This window comes from Dama dama, chromosome 23 (assembly GCF_033118175.1).
Source record: "Dama dama isolate Ldn47 chromosome 23, ASM3311817v1, whole genome shotgun sequence".
NCBI lineage: Eukaryota > Metazoa > Chordata > Mammalia > Artiodactyla > Cervidae > Dama > Dama dama.
The window spans coordinates 32,252,919-32,277,376 of NC_083703.1; the positions used below are offsets into that span (position 1 = coordinate 32,252,919).

General features: G+C 38.0%; 1 protein-coding gene across 6 annotated transcripts in view; it reads right to left on the reverse strand.

The window, feature by feature from the left end:
• CUBN (cubilin) overlaps positions 1 to 24,458 on the reverse strand; it is a 282,579-nt gene that overhangs the window by 213,923 nt on the left and 44,198 nt on the right. For all 6 annotated transcript variants that reach the window (XM_061126294.1, XM_061126293.1, XM_061126296.1 and 3 more), the window contains 5 exons: positions 20,051 to 20,285; positions 16,036 to 16,217; positions 13,548 to 13,710; positions 12,287 to 12,474; positions 112 to 256 (listed from right to left, as the gene is read on the reverse strand). In XM_061126294.1, coding sequence (XP_060982277.1) covers positions 112 to 256; positions 12,287 to 12,474; positions 13,548 to 13,710; positions 16,036 to 16,217; positions 20,051 to 20,285 — 913 coding nt within the window. The remainder of the gene's footprint in view (positions 1 to 111; positions 257 to 12,286; positions 12,475 to 13,547; positions 13,711 to 16,035; positions 16,218 to 20,050; positions 20,286 to 24,458) is intronic.

Below are 24,458 nucleotides of genomic sequence, written 5' to 3' on the forward strand. Positions count from 1 at the left end.
CTATTAGAATTTTCCCCTTACCACTGGAGGACACAGAATGACTAAAATATTTCAAGAAATGAAGATGTTACAATCAGGCAAATGAGACATTTAAAAATTAAATTTTCTTACCCACTTGATAAACAGCACTGAAACTAGCTCTGACAACAGAAGCATCCATTTTAAGCCTGATCCAGATACTGTTAGTAATGGATTTCATGTGAGAGAGGGTTTCATTGCCACAGACTTTTCCAAGTAAGGTTTGATCATCTCGAACCTAAAGAGAAAAATAAAATTTATCTGTAATCCTAATCAAGAAACCCAATCAACAAAGAAAAAGAATAAAAAAATAAAATGAGCACAAATACAAAAAATTTAAAATGACAAAGGTGATACAAACACACAGATTCTGAAAAACTTGTATAATAATTTTAGGTACAACACTATGTTAATATAGTTGAATGTTTGAAATGTTTATCCCCAGAAAAATCTAAATTACTAAAATTATCTCAAGAAGGAGAAAAATAAAATGTGAGTAGATAATAAGTCATGAATAAAACTGAAAATATTACAAATAATTAGTTTCCCCCCAAAAAAAAACCTTCTAGAAGATGCTCTTCCTGGTAAATTAAATTAGACATTAAAGGAAAAGACAATTCCCATACATAATTTGTTCTAAGGAACACCCAAACATGGAACAATTCACAAATAATTATTCTCAGAATCATCTCACCAAATCCAAACACAGAAAACAAAGGAAAACTATGAATAGATCTCATCTATTAATATAGATACAAAAATCCTAAACACAGTTCAAGAAAAGTGAATTCACTCTCTTTGTAGGCTTATGTATCAAAACAAACATGAGGATAAGAGTGATGCAAGGACTATTAGAAATTATAAATTAAACTTGCCAATAGATCCAATAAGCTAAACTGTTTTATCTCTATAGATGGCAAAAAGTGTCAGCATTTCTATTTATTAGAAACAAAACTCTTAGAAAGTCAGAAGCAAAAGGAAATATCCTTCCTATAACAAAGACCACCTAATTTAAATCAACGGTCAGTATCTTATAGTGTAGTGGCCATGAGTCTGGTGTATGGAGTTGTAAAGTGAAGTGAAGTTGCTCAGTCGTGTCCAACTCTTTGCGACCCCATGGACTGTAGCCTACACGCTCCTCCGTCCATGGGATTTTCCGGGCAAGAGGACTGGAGTGGGTTGCCATTACTGCTGCTGCTAAGTCACTTCAGTCGTGTCCGACTCTGTGTGACCCCATAGACAGGAGCCCACCAGGCTCCTCCATCCCTGGGATTCTCCAGGCAAGAACCCTGGAGTGGGTTGTCATTTCCTTCTCCAGTGCGCGAAAGTGAAAAGTGAAAGTGAAGTCGCTCAGTCCTGTCCAACTCTTTGCGACCCCATGGACTGTAGCCTACCACGCTCCTCCATCCATGGGATTTTCCAGGCAAGACTACTGGAGTGGGTTGCCATTAAACTGGATTCAATTCCCACCTCTGTCACTGGCAAACCTTCACACTTAATAACTTCGAAAGTGAAAGTGAAGTTGCTCGGTCGTGTCCAGCTCTTTGCGACCCCACAGACTGACTATAACCTACCAGGCTCCTCCATCCATGGGATTTTCCATGCAAGAATACTGGAGTGGGTTGCCATCTCCTTCTCCAGGATATCTTCCCAACCCAGGGATTGAACTTGGGTCTCCCGCATTGTAGGCAGACGCTTTACTGTCTGAGCCACCAGGGAAGTCGCACAAGTTACTAAATCTAAGCCAAACTCAAGAAGTTGGATCAAAGAGATGAAATCGACACGTGAATTCCTTAGTAAGATGCCAAGTACTAGAAAAAGTGGACTAAAGAATAACTATTGCTATTCTTGACCTTTCAGAAGTTTCTCACTCAAATCAGGAAATCTTCTATGGATATACATAACTACCTTTGTTCTACAGAATTCTTTTGGAAGAGCTAGCTGTCCAAACATAGCTCCATTCCCACAGCTAACATTATCAAGGCATCAACAAACACCAGCACCTGTGCCTGTGACGTCATTGTGAAAGAGTCGCCACTCACAGGAGCATACAACAAGCAAGTGCATTTTTTTGTTTTTCCCCCAGAAGCATGACAGTCATGTTTGAGAATGTAGAGTGTACTGATATTGCTTAACACAATGGTTCTCCATAGGTACCTCAATTAAACATTCTGGAAACCTGTGAAGGCAGTTTGGGGCTTTGTTCTAATTACTAACATGAAGGTGGTCGGGTGCTATTGACATTTAGTGGCTGGGGACTGGAGATATGAAACACCCTGAAATGTGACAGACAGTCACACACAAGGGTTCTCCTGTGTCCTGTGTGTCCTTCAATGCAGTGACAGTTATAAATGTAAAATCTACCTCTATTTTATATACCAGATGCAAAATACTTTTGCTCAGTTCTAATATGTACCAGATTTTCCAGGATTACAAGTAGAGTGTAAATCAAAAGAAGTTATTTTTTATTCCTGGAAATCTGCCAAAAATTGGTCACCATTTCAGAAAATTCATCTCCAACCCACATGGCCATGTCAGCTTGCATTTTTAGTGTAGCATTCATATGGTTCAGGGAGCAAACAATTTATGACTTCATTCTGCCTTCAAGTGCAGCTTGCCCAGGCTTTTAACACACTGACATAATTTCTTTTACTTTGCTTTATTTCTCCTAAATCTTACACTTACAGATTTATTTACATAATATATGTATACAATGTGAGCTGATATCATCTATGAATTTCATTTCAGAATAGTCTAAGAGTCACACTGGAAGGTCTTGAAGTGTAGAGAACCACTGACTTAACCAGATACTCTGAACTCCCACAGAAAATTAGGGAATATTTCTCAGCAGAAATAACGTTTAAACTGAAACTGGAAAGAATATCCAGGTCAAGGGGAATGGACAGTAAAGGGAAGAGCTTACAAGTATGATAGCCAAAGCTGGTGGAGATATGGTAACATGTTACTCCTATCCGTAGCTGGTGGGAGTATACATTTCTGGAAAGTAACTAGACAAATGTATCAAGAGTCTTGGAAATATTCATAGTTTTGGACCTGGTAACTTCACTTCTAACACTCTGTCATAAGGAAATCATTCAAGATTCAAAGACACACAAGGTTCCACATCAATATGCTCTATAAACATAAGCATTGAAAATATTCCAAATATCTAATAATAGGAGGGTGATTAAATAAATCATGGTACAGCCATATGATAAAGTCTTACACAGATGTTGGAAATTGCATGCCTTTCCACTGACTCATCCCAAGCCAGTTCCTTTCTGTGAGCTGTAACATAAATTTTACATACTGCCATTAATCTATGTTACATAGGTCTCCAACCAAACAGCAGATCTCTTAAGGAAGAGAAAATTCCTGTATCACCTTCATCTTCTAACACGAAATTCTGCTAATAGATATCTGATGGACGCTTGCTAATTCATTAATTTTAAGGTGTGGTATGATGGCTCAATTTTTGTTAAGAGACATACTACAGTGCTCAGAAACCAGAAAGCATGAAACACAGAGTAGGAGATCTTCCCTTCTCTGGAATCCTCCAGGGTGCCATTTGCTTCTGCTAAGACTGCAGCGAATGTCTCTCTCTTCTCTTTTGCCCATTAGAAGATGACAAGGGGGAAGAAAAACAGCCAAATAGCAGCAGAGCTAGCTAAAGTGGGCCATTCCCCTGGGCCTCACTAATGAAATTCAAGGACTTCAGCAAGGAGAAAGGCAGTTGCAGCCCAAATGTTTTAAGAGAAACTTATAGGGCTCAAGGGCTTTAAACCTAGAAGGTACAATTGATTTTGGCTATGTTTCTCTCGCTCTCTGTGGAAATGAAACCTTATTAATTCTGAAAGTCTGTATTCTCCCTGGATCCTAGGCATGGCAAAACTATAACCACAACCCCTGAATGCTCTAGAGTGATACTAAATGCACATCCTGCATTCAATATCAGAGGACTTGTGAATTTGCACAACATCACAAAAACCTTTGTTCTCCAAAAACAAAAGTTTTTGTGATGTTGTTTTTTGAAGTTTCTTTTGTACTTGTGCAAGGCAACAGAATGTGTTATTTTTCTAATTACTCACATCCCTCCAGAAAGAGACTGAATATTTCACAAGCTCATTGCCTTGTGACTTGTGCTGCTTCCCTATGGCCATTACTAAGTGGCCTTGACTTCTTATTGTCCTTGACTCTAGGCTTGGCCACAGGGCTTGCTTTGCCCAAATGAATGTGAGCAGAAGTGATGTACCTGTTTTCAAGAACAAGCTTTGGGAGTCACTGCGTGATTCAACCACCTTTTCTTTTCTGCTCTCACAAGACTAAGGGCTGGGGCCCCAGGGACAGATGGAACAGGGGATCAGACCAGCAGAGCTGCTCCTGACCCCACACTGGCATGTTAACATGTGTGGAGAATAAGCATATGTCGTTGTAAGCCACAGAAATTTTCCATTATTGTTTTTTATTTTATTGTTGTTGACTTTTCATTATTGAAATCTAAACTAGAGAAAGATGACTCATATTTGAGCCTGGTTTGAACCAAAAAAATAGTTTTTTTTCTTAAGAAGTCAGCTGGGTGGAATGGGGCAGAGGACGGAGACTCAAGAGGGAAGGAATGTATATATGTAATTATGACTGATTCACACTGGTGTGTCGCAGAGACTACCACAACACTGTAAAGCAATTATCCCCCAAAAATAAACGTCAGCTGAAGCCACGCCACGGTCACTTGCAGAGGCATCTCCACACCAAACCCATTCTTTACTATAGGTCACATTTGCAAAGAAATGACGAGCACCATTTCAAATTTTACTCTTCTGTGGATGAGGCCCAGATTTTTCATTGATTGTGCTATTTATTCAGCAAACATTGATTTTTCCAGGCTCAGAGATCGAATTTATAACCTGTGACCTATGATTTAACCCTACAGGATAGTCCAAATGGCTTCTGATTTTTACCTTCAGCAGATGGATCAGGTTCCTGATGACAAACTACTCATACAAAAGTGTGTTTTTTAATTTAAAAAATTAGTTCTTAAAAAGAAACTATGTCTTGGTGACCTAAATAGGAAGGAAATCCAAAAATGAGGGAATGTATATATAGAGAGCTGATTCGCTTTGCTGTACAACAGGAACTAAAACAACATTGTAAAGCAGCCATACTCCAATAAAAGCCAATTAAAAAAAAAGAACCATGTCCTGTAGAAAGAGCTAAAACTAATTAGGCTTAAAAATACAGTTTATATGAAATTGTAGGTGTGTCTGGAGCCCAGTGACAAGTAAGGTTTAACATCTATAATGGATCAGGTCCCAAAGCAAGGTCTTAATATATGTGCTCATTTGTTTGTATCTGCTATGTGTCCAGATTTTTGTTCAGGTAAAACGATTTTTAAAATATGATTAAGTATCACATCCTAATTCAAAGCAAACCAAATACACTGGCACTTAGGCTTGGTCCAACTGAGAGCTAAAATCAGAGCCTTACTAACCTTACTATACAGTAGTATTTAACATGTGGCTTCCTGTGACATGAGCCTCAAGCTAAAATGCCCCTTAGCTAAGTAAAGACTTGATCCTGGAGACCAGCCTTCGTTCATCTGGAGGGGAACGGGACCCCCTTCTAAATGATAGATTAAAGGGTGAGGGGTAAGAGATGACAGAAGCCACAAGGACTAAAAATTGTTTTCTTAGGTTATTATCTTTTACCATTATTATGTTTTGTGATTTCATAGCTAAATTTTTAAAGCTTTTTATGCCTCTTGAAACAGTATTATTGCTTTTAATATCTCTACCAATAGAGTAAATTTATCCTTTATTTGTTTCTTTAATCTGCTTTTCTAAAACATGGAATACATGTCTAGTCTTCCCTAGAAGTGTGTTCCTACATGATTGCAAACTCCAGTATGTCAGCTGCTGCCACCCTCTCTCCTCCTCCCATTGTCATCATTGGAGTCACCGTCATGTTGACTTTCATTTCCTGGTGTGCCAGACACCATGCTAAGAACATTCTAATAGTTTTCCCTTTTCACTGAGCAAAGCTCAGTACGTTTACACCCATGTACAAAGCCCTACAAGATTTAGTTCCTGTGTAACTCCTGTTTCTCTCTAAATCTCCTCTGTTGATTCTAGTCACATAGTCTATTTTCAATTCTTCATATTTGTCAAGTTTTTTTATCCCTCAGTTCCTCCTTCTCCTGGGTCTTTGCATTTCTAATCCCTTCTCATCTTCAGACTCAAAATGTGACATCCTTAGGGAAGCTACCTCTAACATTCAACTAAAGGCATCAGTCCCATTATTTTCACTCATATATTTCTTTCCTTCATGATACTTTTCCCACCTTGAAAGTATGTAATTGTATGCTTGCATGTTTAATATCTCTGTGCTTTATACACCCATCCCCAACACAGTACCTGGCATGAATGTTGTTTGATTAACTATGCAGAGAAGGAATAGATAAGTGAGTGAATGACCTCTTCCTATTATTCTATAAAGAGTAGTATTACTGTTCCTATTATGGATGAAGAAGCTGAGTTAACTAATGCTAAATAGCCTTTAGTGAAACAGAGAGTCAAAGTCCTTTCTCATGTTTTCATGCAATATTGTTCCATTTATACCAGACAGCACTGGCCATCCTCTTGATCTGCTCCAATAGTTTGGAGCTTTCTTTCTTTTTCTTTCTCTTCCTTCCTTCCTTTATCATTATTGACTGTGCTGGGTCTTTGTTGATGCGTCTGGGCTTTCTCTAGTTGCTGCAAGCAGGGGCTACTCTCTAGTTGCAGTGGACAGGCTTCTCATGGCAGTGGCTTTTCTTGTTGTGGAGCACAGGCTCTAGGACATGTGGGCTCACTAGTTGTGGTTCCCAGGCTCTAGAGCACAGGCTCAGTAGCTGTGGCTCATTGGCTTATTGCTCTGTGTCATGTGGGATATTCCTGAATCAGGGATCTAACCCACATCTCCTGCATTGGCCAAAGGATTCTTTACCACTGAGTCACCAGGAAAGCCCCTGGAGCTTTCTTGATGATCTTGATTTCCATAGCTCCTCTTCTCATGCACTGCTCTCCATCTCACTAGTTCCGTGGGGTTTGTGATCTCCACGTAAGCACACAACTCCTCTACACACGGGAAGGATTTATGCCATACAATCCCTTGAAACTCCAAAACTATGTTGTTCTACCATCTCAGTCTATTCCCTGGCTCCCACCATACCAATGGGTAGAACTGTTTTCACCTGAACAATAGCATATTTTAGCACTTCATTAAAAAGCATCAGGATGACAAAGCAATTTTGGAAAAACTGTGCTGACAACAAAAGTGCTAAGAAACTAGCCAAATGTTTCTAGTCTCTGCCAAAACTCCAAATCCAATATGCTAAGAATGCAAATTACTGGACATTGCCCGATGTCCTCTTTCTTTCTGCCATCTCTCGAAAGACACTTCTTCGAACTAAAATTGATTTCAACCTGTGCTTCACTAGAAAACGGTGCTACTGTGGTGCATCTGCTTGCTGCAACCTCATTCCAGCTTCATTTGGCAGAGCTCTTACTCTTTCTCTGCCATTTGGGTTTATGTCCTTAAGAACTTTTCCGTGAATCATCACAGTCATGAGGCTCTGACCAACACATCCCCATGAGGGTACCCAGTGAACTGAAGCAGACAGGAAGTCACAGTCCTTCCTCACCCAATCCTGAGGCTGGAGCTGAGCGGCTCTGCTGCCTGACAAAGAGTAAAAAGAGGTCCTTTGTGAATCTGAAGTCATCTCAAGACCTTCGGGGAGTTGGGAGATCTGTGCAGGGCCCAGCCAGGAGCAGCGGGAGTGGAGGAGAGGAAGGAGGGAGGTAGGAGGGGGTGAGAGGTTCAGAGGGAAGACTGGTCTTCAGTGTTTCAGATGACTGTGCTCTCCCCCTCCCCCATTTATTTTATTCTTTCTCTAAATTTTAGAGATTTTATCTGGTTTTGATATGTAGCACTTTCTTTTTACTTTCTACACTGTCTTTCATTTCACTTTCTATTTCCTTCCTTAACCCAGTAATTACTCAGAAGAATGTTTATAAGTTTTCAAGAAGTCGGACATTTAAATTTTTTAACAGTTATTTCTACTTGCATCTCATTATAAAGAGATGTACAATTTCTGCATTGTCAATTTGCTGGGATTGGCAAGAGGTCTAAAATATTATTAATCTGTCAATCAGCGAGACTTGTAGAATGGGTACACATGCCCTAGATTTCAGAAGCCAAATTTAGTGTAACTTACTTCTCCCTGTCTTATTAATCATAGTTTGTTTTTGTTTTTCTTTCTTCTTCTAAGAAGAAAGAACTTCCCCAGAAGCCTCCTGTTTCCCCAGAAGGCTCCTCTCCTCCCCCTTCCCTTTCCCGTCTTGGTGGGGAGGGGACAGATGATGTGGGATGGGTCAAGGAGATCTAGTGAGGTGAACAGTTCTATTCATTTCCTTCCATACCTCATTTCAAGCCCTGCTGGCAGCATCACACAAGCTTCTGAGATTATTATTCAGATTAGTACTTACATTCTCTGGGATTAAAATTAAACTTTCATTACTACCTTATGTGTCCTTCACTCAGAGTTCTGATGACTTACATCACTTATGGAATATTAATTAGGTGCTGCTCTTTATTCTGGAAAGATAGCTCTGTCACATTTGTTGAATTAGTCTCTACAATTTAAAAGCTCTCTTAACAAAAACAGGGGGACTAACAGTTGATCTATTCTTGCTGTACTTATTCTTTTGTTACAAGCCACATCACATTACCTGTGGGCAATATACATTTTTAGAAGTGGAAACTTTAGCTGAGAGAGTGATATAAATCCAAAAATTAAAATATAAATGTGCTTTTCTTGTTTAAAAAAGAAGAAAGATATGCTACACTGAATGTGGCAATACCACATTTATGATCCTTTGCAGTTAACTTTTATTCTCAAATAAATGTTTATGGAGCTTTCTTACTGAACACAAAGTCTTTCCAAACCACACTACATGTGAAAGAGACATACTAGAGATTGACATTTTAAACTACATTTAAAGGACATATTCACATGGCAACAAGACATCTGGAATTACAAAATGAGAAGATTTGGGATTCTTAGAAGAGCATCTCAGTTTAGTTCAGTTCAGTCGCTCAGTCGTGTCTGACTCTGCGACCCCATGAACTGCAGCCCGCCAGGCCTCTCTATCCATCACCAACTACCGGAGTTTATTCAAACTTATGTCCATTGAGTTGGTGATGCCATCCAACCATCTCATCCTCTTTTGTCCCCTTCTCCTCCCACCTTCAGTCTTTCCCAGCATCTATTCCCACTCAAAAGAAGACTTCCTATGATCATTCTCCCACACCTATCTAGAATTATCTTTCTGTTCTTCATCCTTTCTAAAATATTGGGGAGGTGGTCCTTCTCTCTCTCACAAATAGAGTTAATGGCAAAATCATCCTTCCTCCAAACCAGCAATGCATCTTAAATACCACACTTCTTTGTTTACTCCTTTGATTAAACATGTCATTTTGAGGTATACTTTTTAAAACTAAAACCAACATTTAGGGGAATAATAGATTGAGTCATAATAATGTCATTTGAATTTGGTTCCAGTATCACTTTACCCACTGTCTAAAGCATATGAAAAGTGTTGGATGTACTTTTCCTAAAAGGGCTTAGTTCACAAATTTTCCCAGTAGATAGATATGATTAAAGGTCAGAACTTTGATCTAAGTCAATATACATCTATCTAGAATACTACATGTAGGTACAGCTAAATCCTGCTCCAACAATAACTAGAATTTGATCTTTGTGATCTCAATTTTCTCATTTATAAAATTAAGGATTTTTATTAAATGACTTCTGAGACCCTGCTGGTGATAAGTTCTATAAATCAATTGGCTGTATTCCTGTAGGAGAGTCAAGGTTATATAGAAAAGTCTATTCAATTATTCAAATCACTGTACATGACCTGTCCTTCTGATAACAAAGTTCTTTTATTTTTTTCATCAACAACCCTTGAGGGACATTTGATCAAGACTCTGTGGTTATTAGTGCACATCAGAATGTTGATACTTCAGTGGCCAACTATGAAAGGGTCTCATCGGATATCTCTGAACTAATGCATTCAAGGCAGGAGTCAGAAATTTGACCTGAGAAAGACTTGCATTTGTAATGTTTTTAATTCTTCAAGCTTTTTTTAAAATTTATTTCCTTGATTTATCTTTATAAAGTGAGGGGGAAAGGTAGGGCATCTTACAGAAGTAGGAACTCAAGTATGTAGATAAAGAATTGTCCAAGGCTTCACTAGTGGCTCAGATGGTAAAGAATCTGCCTGCAATGCAGGAGACCTGGATTCAGTCCACCTGGAAAAGGGAATGGCTACCCACTCCAGTATTCTTACTTGGAGAATTCCATGGATAGAGGAGATTAGTGGGCTACAATCCATGCGGTTGCAGAGTTGGACACAACTAAGTGACTACCAGCTTCAGTATACAGTCATCACAGGACTTAATTAAAATAAGAACTTAGAATGTTGGGTGGAGATGGTGGAAAAGAAAGGCCCAGAGCTCAGCTCCTCCGATGGGGACACCAAATTTAACAACTATTTACAGAGCAGCTATCAATGAGAACAACCTGAAGACTAGCAGAAGAGATTTCCTACAACTAAATATGTAGATAAGGAACCATAATGAGACAGGCAGGAATGGCAGAGATGCAATATAGTCAAGACCCATAACACCAGGTAGGTGGCCCACAAATGGGAAGATAATCACAGCTGCAGAAAGTTTCCCCCGGGGAGTAAGACCCCAGGGGGTCTAGCACAGTAAGTACTCTCTAAGTGTGAACTACTTTCACTATTCTTCAATTAAAAAAAAAAAAAAAGATGTTGAAAATTTAGTTTTTATTTATATAGCAATGCCTAAAATTTCTTCATAATGAAAAACTCTAATGTACTTTATGAGGGACTTTAGAAAACATAAACTGAATAAATATACACATTTACCATCTGAGTTTAAAACTTCTAGATTAAAAATATATTATTGTGGTTTCATTGTCAATGTACTTGTTCATTATTGAGTTAAGTCCATATCTTATGCTAGAATTCTATGCTTTCTCTCTCTACATGTGGAGGACAGAAGAAGGTAAGAGGTTATTTGGGTTTTTCCTGGAAGAATGAATTGGTCTAACTTACATGGGCAAACATAATTGTCAATGCCTCCCTGAGTTTATTGAAAATGATTGTACCCAACAAAAAGCATTTTGTTTCTCTTACTCAACACTTTAATTTGTGGCTTGTCCAGTAGTTAAGCAAGTGAAATACCAGATGAAGCAAACAAAAGCTGCCTTTCTGTCTCAGATAGTCTTCTTATTACATCCATTACACACATTTAAATCAGAGTTAAAGTTTTCTGTAGGAGGGCAAGCAGAACAGATGAAGAAAAAAAAAAATCCCTAAACTCTAAAACAAAGATTTTTCAATGCTTTAACTTAACTCTCTGCCACTGACTATCTAGCTCACCCAGGCAAATCATTTTACTTCTCTGGGGTGAGTTCCCTCCCAGATAAAACTGTCCTGTACAATCTCTGAATTGTGTATCCTATTAGTAAATGCTGTTAGTTTTACTCATTTTCATTCACCTCGGTTATTACGGCCCAGTTTAGTAGCTTGTGGGCTTGCCCAGTGGCTCAGACAGTAAAGAATCTGCCTGCAATGCAGGAAACCCAGGTTTGATCCCTGGGTCAGGAAAATCCCCTTAGAGAAGGGAATGGCTACCCACTCCAGTATTCTTATCTGGAGAATTCCATGTACAGAGGAGCCTGCTGGGCTACAGTCCATGGGGTCACAAAGTGTCAGACATGACTGAGTGACTAACACTTAATAGCTTGTAATTTAGCACTATTATGAATTTCTAGTCTCGGTTTTCATTTTTGTCCTTTGCTATTCTATTACCCATCTCTTGTTTCACCATCTGTAGATCTATTTTTGGCAAATTCTTTCCTATTCTCTAGAACAGGTGTTAGACCTTAGCTTGCATCAAAATCAGCTGGCTGGGTTGGGGGGCAGAGGAATCTGTTAATGCACAGACTGCTGAGCTGATTCCCTAGAGGTTCTGATTCAGGAAGTCTGGGACAGGACACAGGATTATACTACTTAACACCCAGATCATCCAGGTGATCTGGACGCTGCAGACCCAACAACCATTTGAAGACCTTGGCTCTACAGAATATAAAAAAATGTTGACAAACATTATCTAAGGGTCAATCAGTAGCAAAGGTTACCTCAATGTAACTCTGAGAACAGCCACTTTGGCCTTCCAGCTCCACGAGGGTGAAGTTGACCTGTATTTGCTCTCCTGGGGGATGCTTTATGGTGTAGACGCATTGTCTGTCATGCATGAAAGGTCCAAACAAGTCAGCAGAGAGAAGGCCCTCTGGTTCTGTGTAGTTCCCTCCACACTGTAGATCCGCTAAGCAGAGCACAGAAGAGAAGGTAAAGGTCATGCAGACAGACATTCCTCCAGCTCCCAGGCATGAGACACAATTGTTAAAATTATACACACATACATACCATCATACACCCACTCTATTCACCCTGAACAGACTTACGCTTTCATTACAAGATTTTTCAGCTTGACATGTATTTGTGGGACAACCTAAAGAAATGGCTATAGAAATGTGTGATCTAACTTCCAATCTGACATCCTCTTAGATAAATTGCTTTGCAAATGCACTTATGCTTTCCTGCATGCCAAAGAGGTTTGAGGCAGTTTATAAAACACATGTAACAAAATAAAATATATAACTAGAAAAATGAAACAGATAAAAGGAATAATGAATACAGAATAGCAAGATATGGTCGGGGTGGGGGGCAGGTAGTTGGTATGCACAGAAAACAGGTATGGGCTACAGAAATTACAGAAAGTCAGCAGCAGATTCAGCCTGAAGTCAAAATAAATGAGGAAAGAAGACTAGTAAAAAGATGTTTCTTGTTATTTTTCCTGATATTGAGACTTAAAAGATGTTTCTCTTGTGAATTCTCATCAGGGCACAATGATGTATGTGAAGAACAAAATCCTCTACAGACCTAAAATAAAAAATAAAATGATGGAGCATTTCACTGTTTTTTTTTGTTGTTGTTGGTTTGCTTTAAGGTATCAATGCAAGTTAAAGGTAAAATAGCTATAAAGCTGACTTATCTCAAGAGAGACTGCATTTCCCTTTTGTTATCTCCCAGCAACACACCCAATAACAGCTAAGGAACTAATGTATGAATTATTTAATTTTAGGGGCCACACACATATTACCACACACATATTTACCATAATGTGGATCCCAGAATTTAGGGGTAAAGAGGTATTATAGCATTAATAACAGAACACTGGAAGGACAAAGAAATTTGTAGTAATGAGAGAAATATTTATAAATACACATGATCAGTATGAGTAAGTCATCCTCAGCCTCACAGTAAAATACAGAACAGCTATGAGCATAGCACTGTCCTTCAAGTTGATATTAAGCTCCCAGTCATCAAGGTACTTACAAGGTGATGTTAAGTAGGTGATAAGAAACCCTTGGTCATTAATTTGGTTGTCGGAATGGAAATGAATCCTGGCAAAGGGACCCGTAGTCTGGAGTGGGGGTGCAGAGAGAGTGGTACAGAATTTCCCAAGAACAGGGTCCTGATGCAAAGGACCATCTCGAATCTAAAACAAGAGGAGGAGTCATTATGTTCAAAGTGGTCAGATTTTAACAAGTCTAGCCATTTTGTACATTAACTTTAGAAAACTCATCTTTTAAATGATGGCTCTGGGAGGTTCTCCTATCACCTATGAATCCAGCAAACAGTTGGGGTTCAGGGAAGGGTAATCTCCTCCCATTATTCAGATGCCTTACATTCTCTCTGAATTTTAACTCTGATGCTAAATGTACACTCTGAATTTGTCTCATGAAAAATTTTCAGTATTTTCTTTCCTAGGTTTTCCCCAACCCCAGGTGTTTGGTTTCTTTTAATCATTCATTCATTCATTTATGGTTATGCCATGCAACTTGTGGGATCTTAGCTCCTAGACCAGAGATGAACCCTCTGCAGTAAAAGCACCAGGTCCTAACCACTGAGATGCCAAGGAACTCTCCAGATGTTCGTTTTGAAATGATAAATTCCTAATGATCGAGAAGAAGAAATGAATATAGGAAAAGAAAACAGAAGAAGAAGGAATGCCAGCAATATCCACTGACACACAGCTTGGTCTAAATACTCAGGAGGATCAGAGATGGGAAAGGAAGTAATGTGAGATTAGATGCAACATAAAAACAGTTTTGTTAATTTAAAAAGTGAAACTTTTAATAGTAATTAAGTACTGCACTAATGATGACTGACCTTAGGAAATCTTTTTACTGGCTGGGTTTTAATCTCTTAAATAATCATGCCAGCCATTCTATGATCCTGTTGTAATTGCAAATTCTGTACTGCATAGAACACCAGGACACCAATGAACTAAATCATATTTTAATATGACCAATTTTGTCCACTCAAATTATTTGTTCTACTGGTAGTGAAGCTATAGGGAAGCATTACTTTATTCCAGTAATTTAACTAGCTCCTTGAAATATTCTTGAGAAATGAGAGGCATTTCAATATTATTGGAAAGATTGGTCTTTTCCATTACATGCATATCCAGGAATTAACAAGTAGGAATGAAAAAACTGTCTCTAATTTGATATTAATAGAACATATTGAAATAAACTTCAAAAAAATTTACTTTAATGTCAACATCTACAGGATTATCTTACTGAGATTTTCCAGTCATTCCCAAAGGTTTCAAATCCATTACACGTGCTAAATTACTAATGACCTCAGCTCATGGAGATTCCTGTCTGACAGCCATACACTTCCATTTTTATCAGTAATTCCATTATGCTCCATTCTTCTCTAATGGACTTGGGAAACCATATTATCTTTTATCACTGCTACAAGGGACTCAGAGAGTTATGGTGGTAAACAAGATGGGAACAACATATGAATTCAATCTTCACAATGATCTTTTCAGTTTACAAATGGAGAGCCATGTTTTTGATAGACGTACATGCTTACAGTATTTGAATATAACAAAGCCACATGTTTCCTCTTTCACATTTTAATCTTTTACTAATGGTAAACTGGAGGGACAGAGGGTGACTTCTTTCTTCCCAGTGACAATATCAATATAGCCAGTGAGGCGCACCCTTCAGCAGTCCAAACACAATTGCTATTAGGTTATTTTTCCTCATGGAACCCTAGAGTCAACTTGTGAAACACCTTGGCAGTTTATAGCAGACAACGGAAGATTTGAATCTGCTATGGAGAAGACAGTCGTTCTAGGGGGTTGATTTCATAAAATCTGCTATTTGCATGGGAAGAAACTGGGCTTCTGGGAAATGACAGGGGGAGGCAGAGCAGTCTGCTTCCCACATTTAAATGGAGCCCATAAGAAAAAATAAGCTGGCATAACTAAGAATGGAGAGTTACCAAGAATTCCCTGGCGGCCCAGTGGTTAGGACTCCACACTCTCACTGCTGACAAAATAGGGAGTTAGCAAGATCCAGATGTCCATCGGCTACCTATTGAAGAATAAATACACCTAACTATTGCTACAAATTTTGGTCATCCAAGGGCATCGCCAATAACAGTTCCCTGAGTTCTAATCATAAATTCTATCTAAATGCAGTTGTTGGACTTCTCTGGTGGTGCAATGGATAAGAATCTGCCTTCCAACATGGGGAACAGGTTCAATCCCTGGTCTGGGAAGATCCCACATGCCCGGGAGCAACTAAGCCTATGTGCCACAACTACTGAGTCCATGCTCTAGAGACCCTGCTTCACAGCAAGAGAAGCCACTGCAATGAGAAGCCCATGCACCACAATGAAGAGTAGCCCAAGCTCTCCGCAACTAGAGAAAGCCCACACACAATAATGAAGACCCAGCGCAGCAAAAAATAAATAAATAAATAAAAGTATTTTTTATATAAATAAATAAATAACAATGGTCTACCTCAAGATAATCTTTGCTACAGTCATCGTGGTGCTCCAGGCTCAAGGTCCCAAAAGTAAATGTGATCAGGAGGTCAGGACTAGTTATCACCCTCCAGACACAATCTCTTCCTGGAGGATACTTTCCAGGATACCCCGGAGACTTAATAGAACCATAAGTTCCAGTCAGTGTACCTCCGCACTCTGAAATAAGAGGAAAAAATAACTTTACATTTGTATGCAACCTATAATTCTTGTAGAATTATCATAGCTTTTACTGCAAGAAGAAAGGCTTTGTATAAATAACTATGTGCAGTTTTGGACACCCTCATAAATTAAGCATGACCTTCTGTTTTCCAGTTTGATAAAGTTATAAAACCAGGAGTACCGATGGATAAATAAATGAATCACCCGTGTATCAAGCTCCATGCTTATTAGCCATCTCATGGTGATATGATTTAAAATGCAGTGCTGAACTGTCTGAGTGATTAACAATGGGATGACAGATTTATTTTTTCACTTTGAAAGAGAATAATTCCTATACATTAGCTCTATTAAAGTACAGTTGATTTCCAATGTTAGTTTCAGATATACAGCAAAGTGATTTGGAAAATATATATATATATACTCTTTTTCAGATTTTTTTCTATTATAAGTTGTTACAAGATATTGAATATATCTCCCTAGCCTTAACAGTAGGTCCTTATTGTTTATCTATTTTATATGCAATAGGGTGAATCTGTTAATATCAATCTCCTAATTTATCCCTACCCTTTTGTGCATTAACCCTTTTATACCCTTCCCTTTTGTGCATTAACTCTTAAAAATTTCTGGAACTTCTGTTAGCCCCTGAATCTTTAAACAATCTAGGTCATTTTATACATTAGAACAGTTCAGTGCTACATAATTTTCATTTGAGAAGATTAGCAGTCTTAACCCTGAGATACAGACCATTCATTTTATAAATGAAGAAATTCACATATCTATGGGTGGTTGAACCATCTTCCCAGGAATGGAGTTGGGGAAGAATGGCATCCAGCTTTCTGACACCCACTCCACCACCTCACCTCCACTATACCCCACTAACCCCCTAAAATTGCATATCATCTGCAGTGGCTATTGTATGTTACTATAAAAATAGAAAAAAACCCAGAAATCTAGATATAAATCTAGACTGGAGTAAATATAAATTAGAAAAAAAGTAAAACAAAGTGACATTTCAAATATACAAGTTGTGAAATTCACATAGCCATGCAGGTTATTAAAAAAAAATTTCGCTACCAAGGCCAAAAGTGAAACAAATTTAGTTACATGATTCTCACTGTTTCTAATGAGAAAACATCTCAGTTGCTCAGAGGAAGAAAAGCTTTTTTAAAACTTAGTATTTAAAAAATTATCATATAAGTAAAAAATAAAGTGCCATAAGCAAAGAAAAATATTAATAGAAAGCTAGGGAAAACATAGTATATAATACAATGAGTTACTATCCCTAAAATGTGAAGAGCTTGTAAAAAGAATAGAGATATAAACAAAGAGTTCACTGAAAAGTGAAAAGTACCTCCTGATGTAATTAATTTTGCAAAAACAAAACTGAATTTGATCAAACACTCCCTGTGTGCATTTCTCAACCTGCAGTGCAGGGCAGTGGGGCCCAAATAGCAGCAACAGCAATACTCTTGCTGGTGAAAGGAGTGAAACTCAGATTGCTGGACCACGAAAGTGGCTGGGACTTGTGAACAGAGTATTACAGAAAAGGCAGCTGCATGAAAATAGCATCCAAAAAATGTGTCCTTGGGTCCTTAGCCAAAGCCTAAGCTGAAAACACAAAGGGGAAGACTGCAGACCAACAGGAAGCAGGAGACAAAGCCCAAACCTCTGTGTGCAATTTGAAACCCAGAAGGAGAGAAGGAGGGAAAAAATGACAGAAGCAGAGGAGAAAATCATATCTCAAAAGATTTAGAAAAAGTATTTAATGTTTTAGCATCCATTCACAATAAGCTAGAAATAAAAGGTGATAGTTGAAAATGTTCATAAATTCTTTGGCACTTATCCCATGGAGAAGTTGGGTCTGTGGCTCTTCCTCTTGAATATGGGTGGGCTTATGACCGGTTCAAACAATTTTTTTTTCTTTTCTTTTTTATCTTTTGGCCACACCACACAGCTTGTGGGATCTTAGTTCCTTGACCAAGGACTGAATCCACACCCTTAGCAGTGAAAGCACAGAGTCTTTCTTAGCCACTGGACCTCCAAGGGTATTCTTGTGACTGCTTCAACCAATTAAAAATATAGCAGAAATACAATATGACCTCTAAGGAATGGTCAATAACAGTTATGTGGCACCTGCCTCGTCCTGTTGTAATGCATATTCTGAGAGAAGCCAATGCTGGAAAGAAGTTCCACTACAGGGGCTTCCACTACTAAGACCACCACAGGAGAGGGGCTACAGGTAGCATTCAAATCAACAGCTGGGTTGAATTCTCATCCAGAGCCAGCACCAACTGTTAGCCAAATGACTGAGTCATATTGGATTTCCAACCTCATTGAGCCTTTAGATGACTACAGTCCCAGCCAATATCTGATTGTAACTGCTTAAGAGGTCAAGTGATAATTGCCGTGCTGAGCCCTTTCCAAATTCCTGGTCCACAAAGTCAGAAATATAACAAGATGATTAATGCTCCACAATGCTAAATTTGTGAGTCATATGTTATCCAGCCATAATCATTCAGAGTGAACTTCCTTAATGTAATAAAAGCTACTTACAAAAACTTAACAGCTAAAACATTACATTTGAAGGCGGAATACTGAACATTTCCCCATGAGGTTGGGAACAAGACTCTGATACTTACTCCATCACTTTCATTCAGTGTTGTATTAGAAATTCTGGCCAAGCAAAGAAATAAGTCAAGGAAGAGAAATAACAGTTACAAAGATTGGCAAGAAAGTAGAAAAACAGGTTACATAACAAATTCACAGATAATATCACTGTGTATGTATAGAAATCCAAAAGACTCTACTGAAAAATGGTTAGAATTGACGCGTGAATTAGCAATACAGCTGGGTTCAAAACCAAATATTTTAAAATAAGTATACACAGGATATCTTTACATATTAACAACAAATGAAAAAAAATTTAGAGAAACAATATCATTTAACAAAATATTAAATAGCTAGGGGAAAAAATTAACAAAAACTGTGGAATACTCAAGCATGGGAATCTACTAACCATGGCTAAATTAGAAGAGAACTAAGAAAATAAAGAAATAGTCCATGTTCATGGATTGTCAGGGTCAGTATTTTTAAGAAGTCATTTCTTCCCAAATTCATTATAGATTCAACAAGACTTGAACTGAAGCAGCAGGTTGTTGAGGGAAATTAACAAGTTGCATGTGGAGTGATCTAGCATATTATTGAAGAACAAGGTTAGAGGTTTTACGCAACCAGATTTCAAGCTTCACTACTAAGCCAATGGGGCACAAGGATAAATAAACCAATAGAAAAGATGAGAAGTTTCAGAAATAGATTCACAAATTTATTGATGAATGAACTGGAGGTTTAGTGTACTGTTCTCACTTTCTTATATGTTAAAAAAAATTCATAGTAAAAAAGTTTAAAAAATAGAGCACCAAAAACAAGCTAACGACAAAGGAACAAATCATCATATGACATGAAGATAAAAAAAAGAAAAGTACTAAGTGAAGGAAGAGGCAGAGTCCTCAGTAACACCCCTGAAGTATTTACTAGTAGAGATTATAAAAATGCTGTTTAGTAATTTCATAAGGGACCCTTTAAGACTCATGCTGTTTAAACTCTTTTGGTTCATCTAAATTTTATTATTTCTGAACACAAAATGGAAGGCCACTGCATTTTGGGTTTTTGTTTTGTTTTTTTTTTTTTTTTGGTATTTTTATTTTAAAATAATTAAAGAAATTATATATCACTAGATCACAAAACAGCTAAGGTATCCAAAAGTCTAATACTGATCAACAATTTATGTCACTTCAAGAGCTTGCTTTATTTCTCTCCGTGTTTACACTTACCTGGTAGCTGTGTTTCCCATCTTATCGTAAAGCCTCTTTCACTCCTTAAATGTTCAGAATAGAGATGAAAATAGAGGGCGTTATCACTACTGAGGAGCTCGTGAGGGGGGTTGGAGCCACAGAATCGTCCAAGCTGATGTGCTGCAGAGGAATCTCCATCGTGAATCTGAAGAAACTCATGTGGACAGTTGTTTGTGGGTTCTAATTGAAAAAAGGTGAAAGTGATTCGCAGTACCTGAAAAAAGAAAAAAGGTCATAAAAGATTATTTTTCACTTCTAAGTTAATTCTAAAGAATTTCTCCTACTAATTGGAAGCATTTCTATTGAGTCCCTTTCAAGAGACAGATCTATAATTTCCTATTACCTAATTATCCAAAATATGTATGAAAGTTGTGTTAAAAATTGCTTAGACCTAACTTCAGCTAATATAAAAAAAATCTCAATATTAAGAAGATAGATTTGTAATGGCTTTATTGAGGTACAAAGAACTGTACATATTTAATGTGTACAGTTTGAGAAGTTTGCAAATATGTGAATACCTGTGACACCATCAATGGAGTCAATATAATAGACATAACCAACAGCTTCCAATTTCCTTCTCTTTCTCGCTCAGTTTTTTTCTCTCTCTTTCTCATAAGAACATGTCATGTGATCTACCTTCTTACATTTTGAGGGCACAAGGCTGTATTCTTACCTATAGGAACAATGTGGTATGGCAAATCTCTAGAACTTATTCACCTAGTGTAACTGAAATGTTATACCCATTAAGTTATTGTTCAATGGGTTAATGAAATAGATTTACCTAGATTTCACTAATCATAAAGTTCATTAAACAAAGTCACTCCAAATGTATAGCTAACAGTGCTTCCAAATCAGTAACATATAATATGAATATCTACTTTGAGTTAAATTTAACTGACTAATAAATAGCCTGCAGCCTACTCATAATTTATCAGTGACCCCAGGGATGCTGATTCCTTTGTTGTTGCTCAGTTGCTCAGTCATGTCTGACTCTTTGTGACCCGATGGACTGCAGCACACCAGGCTTCCCTGTCCATCACCATCTCCCAGAGTTTGCTCACTCATGTGCATTCAGTCAGTGATGCCATCTAACCATCTCATCCTCTGTCGTCCCCTTCTCCTCCTGCCTTCTATCTTTCCCAGCATCAGGGTCTTTTCTAATGAGTCAGATCTTCACATCAGGTGGCCAAAGTATTGGAGTTTCAGCTTCAGCATCAGTCCTTCCAATGAATATTCAGCGTTGATTTCCTTTTGGGGTTGACTGGTTTGATCCACATGCAGTCCAAGGAACTTTCAAAAGTCTTTTCCAACATCACAGTTTGAAAGCATCAATTCTCTGGTGCTCAGCCTTCTTTATGATCCAACTCTCACATCTATACGTGACTACTGGAAAAACCATCACTTTGAATAGATGGATATTTGTTGCCAAAATAACATCTCTGCTTTCTAATATGCTGTCTAGGTTGGTCATAGCTTTTCTTCCAAGGAGCAAATGTCTTTTAATTTCATAGCTGCAGTTACCCTCTGCAGTGATTTTAGAGCCCAAGAAAAGAAAGTCTGTCACTGTTTCCATTGTTTCCCCAGCTATTTGCCATGAAGTAATGGGACTGGATGCCATGATCTTAGTTTTTGGCATGTTGCTTTTAAACCAGCTTTTTCACTCTCCTCTTTCAACTCCATCAAGAGGCTCTTTAGTTCTTCTTCGCTTTCTGCCGTAAGCGTGGTGTCACCTGCATATCTGAGGTTATTGATATTTCTCCCGGCAATCTTAATTCCAGCTTGTGCTTCATCCACCCCAGCATTTCACATGATGTTCTCTGCATATAAGTTAAATAAGCAGGGTGACAATATACAGTGACATACTCCTTTCCCAATCTGGAAACAGTTCATTGTTCCATGTGTGGTTGTAACTGTTGCTTCTTGACCTGCACACAGGTCTCTCAGGAGGCAGATAGGTGGTCTGATATTCCCATCTCTTTAAGAATTTTCCACAGTCTATTGTGAATCAAAGGCTTTAGTGTAGTCAAGGGAGCAATAAATGTTTTTTTGGAATTCTCTTGTTTTTTTTCTATGATTGGACATTGGCAATTTGATCTCTGATTCCTCTACCTTTTCTAAATCCAGCTTGAACATCTGGAAGTTCACAGTTCATGTACTGTTGAAGCTTAGCTTGGAGAATTTTGAGCATTACTATACTAGCATGTGAAATGAGTGCAATTGTGTGGTAGTTTGAACATTTTTTGGCATTGCCTTTCTTTGGGATTGGAATGAAAATGGACCTTTTCCAGTCCTGTGGCCACTACTGAGTTTTCCAAATTTGCTGGCATATTGAGTGCAGCATTTTAACAGCATTGTTTTAGGGTTTGAAATAGCTCAACTGGAATTCCATCACCTCCACTAGCTTTGGTCATAGTGATGCTTCCTAAGACCTACTTGACTTCGCACTCTAAGATGTCTGGCTCTAGATGAGCAATCACACCATTGTGGTTTACCATTGTGATAACCATTGTGATTATCTGCATCATTAATATCTTTTTTTTATAGATATTCTGTGTATTCTTGACACCTCTTCTTAATATCTTCTGCTTCTGTTAGGTCTATACTACTTCTGTCCTTTATTGTTCCCATCTTTGCATGAAATATTCCCTTGGTATCTCTAATTTTCTTGAAGAGATCTCTAGTCTTTCTCATTCTATTGTTTTCCTCTATTTCTTTGCACTGAGCACCTAGAAAGGCTTTCTTATCTCTTATTGCTATTCTTTGGAACTCTGCATTCAGATGGGTACATCTTTCCTTTTCTCCTTTGCCTTTCACTTCTCTTATTTTCTGAGCTATTAGGGGTCTCTAAACCTCTCAACTGATACCCAGCCTGGATGGATGGCCTAGGGTATAGGCCTGTATAACAGGTATTCATCTTTGGTGTTTGGATGTCATCAAAGGATGAGAAATACCAAGAGCAGACATCAGGGGAAAGGTACTATGAAGAGTTCTGAGTATGCAAGTAGGTGAGAATAAGCATATAAATATGTCTTCAAGTTAAAATGTTAGATTGTGCAGACTTGAATATAGTAATATGACTAGTGAAACATAAAAGATTTTGTGCCGACAACCTCATCTGAAACAGCCAAACTATCAGAAGGTGGTTATTGAAAGAATCTAATTTATGATCTAAAACCACCACAGCATTCAGCTCATGAAAAAGTGAATCAGGATGTTTTTGGAATGCTATGCTAGGGTACTTTTAAGATCTCTTACCCAACATTACATCATTTTTGTCCTTGAAGCAATTTCAATGAAAATCAAATAAACATTTATAAATTGAAGTATCCTTATTTCAATATTATATAAACTGCATTATGTAAACTGTAATGGGCATAAGAAAATTCACAATAATCAAGAAAAACATCATAAAGTATTTTTACAAGCTCACAAGAAAAGCATTAAAATTTTTTCACAAAATGATTTTTTCTTGAAAGAAACATGTTTTCAATGTCAGGAAACAGAATTCATGAAAACTAAATGGAAGGAAGGAAATTCACATAACATACCCGCTGGGAGATCGACTTTGGAGTTTACTCTATTGTGGGATCACCAGACCCCAAAGAATCCTTGCTCACGGGAAAAAATATTTCTGACCTTGACAATGACCTCTGCAACATTAGTTTGCTGGGAAAAGTTAATAGTATTTCAAGGGAAAGCCTTAGCTAGTCAGACATATAACTTTACTTTAATGAGTCCATAAGTTGGTTGAGAAATAAATACTTGGAAAAGTCTGAGTAATGCTGGAGATAAAAGCACTAAAAACCCTGGGCTAGGATCTTAATTTGAAGACCATTTGCCCAGCAGTCCAGTCACTGGAGTCGAATGGCCTGGGTTCAGGTCCCTGTGGGCCACTTAAAGACCTCACACCCCTGGACAGACGTCTCAGCTACTCAAGGGTAAATGAGGTGATGGGAGTTAAAACACAATAATTAAACATATGTAAAGCAATGAACATAGCACACTTGGAGAGTGTGCTATCAGAGAAGACTTGGATAAGGAAACCATCTTAACAGCAGTCCCCATTTTGGCATAATGATCAACATAACATTGAATGATCACTACCAGTTTGGTAACAATATGACTTTACAAATGGCTGACCTGCCATGTAAAGAAGTGTCTGTATTGGACAAAGCACAGGCTTTGAAATACAAACGTGACTTTAAAATCCAACTAGTCCAATTACCAGCTAAAGGGTGTTTTTAAAAACACTGCAAAGCGCACAATTCAACTTCTTTTCCTCTGCAGTGTGTGGAGAGTCCCTCTCGGGGATGAATGGAAGTTTTTCCAATTACTTAGCTTCTCATAGTTTCCATTATTTCATCTACACAAATGAGGATACCAATAC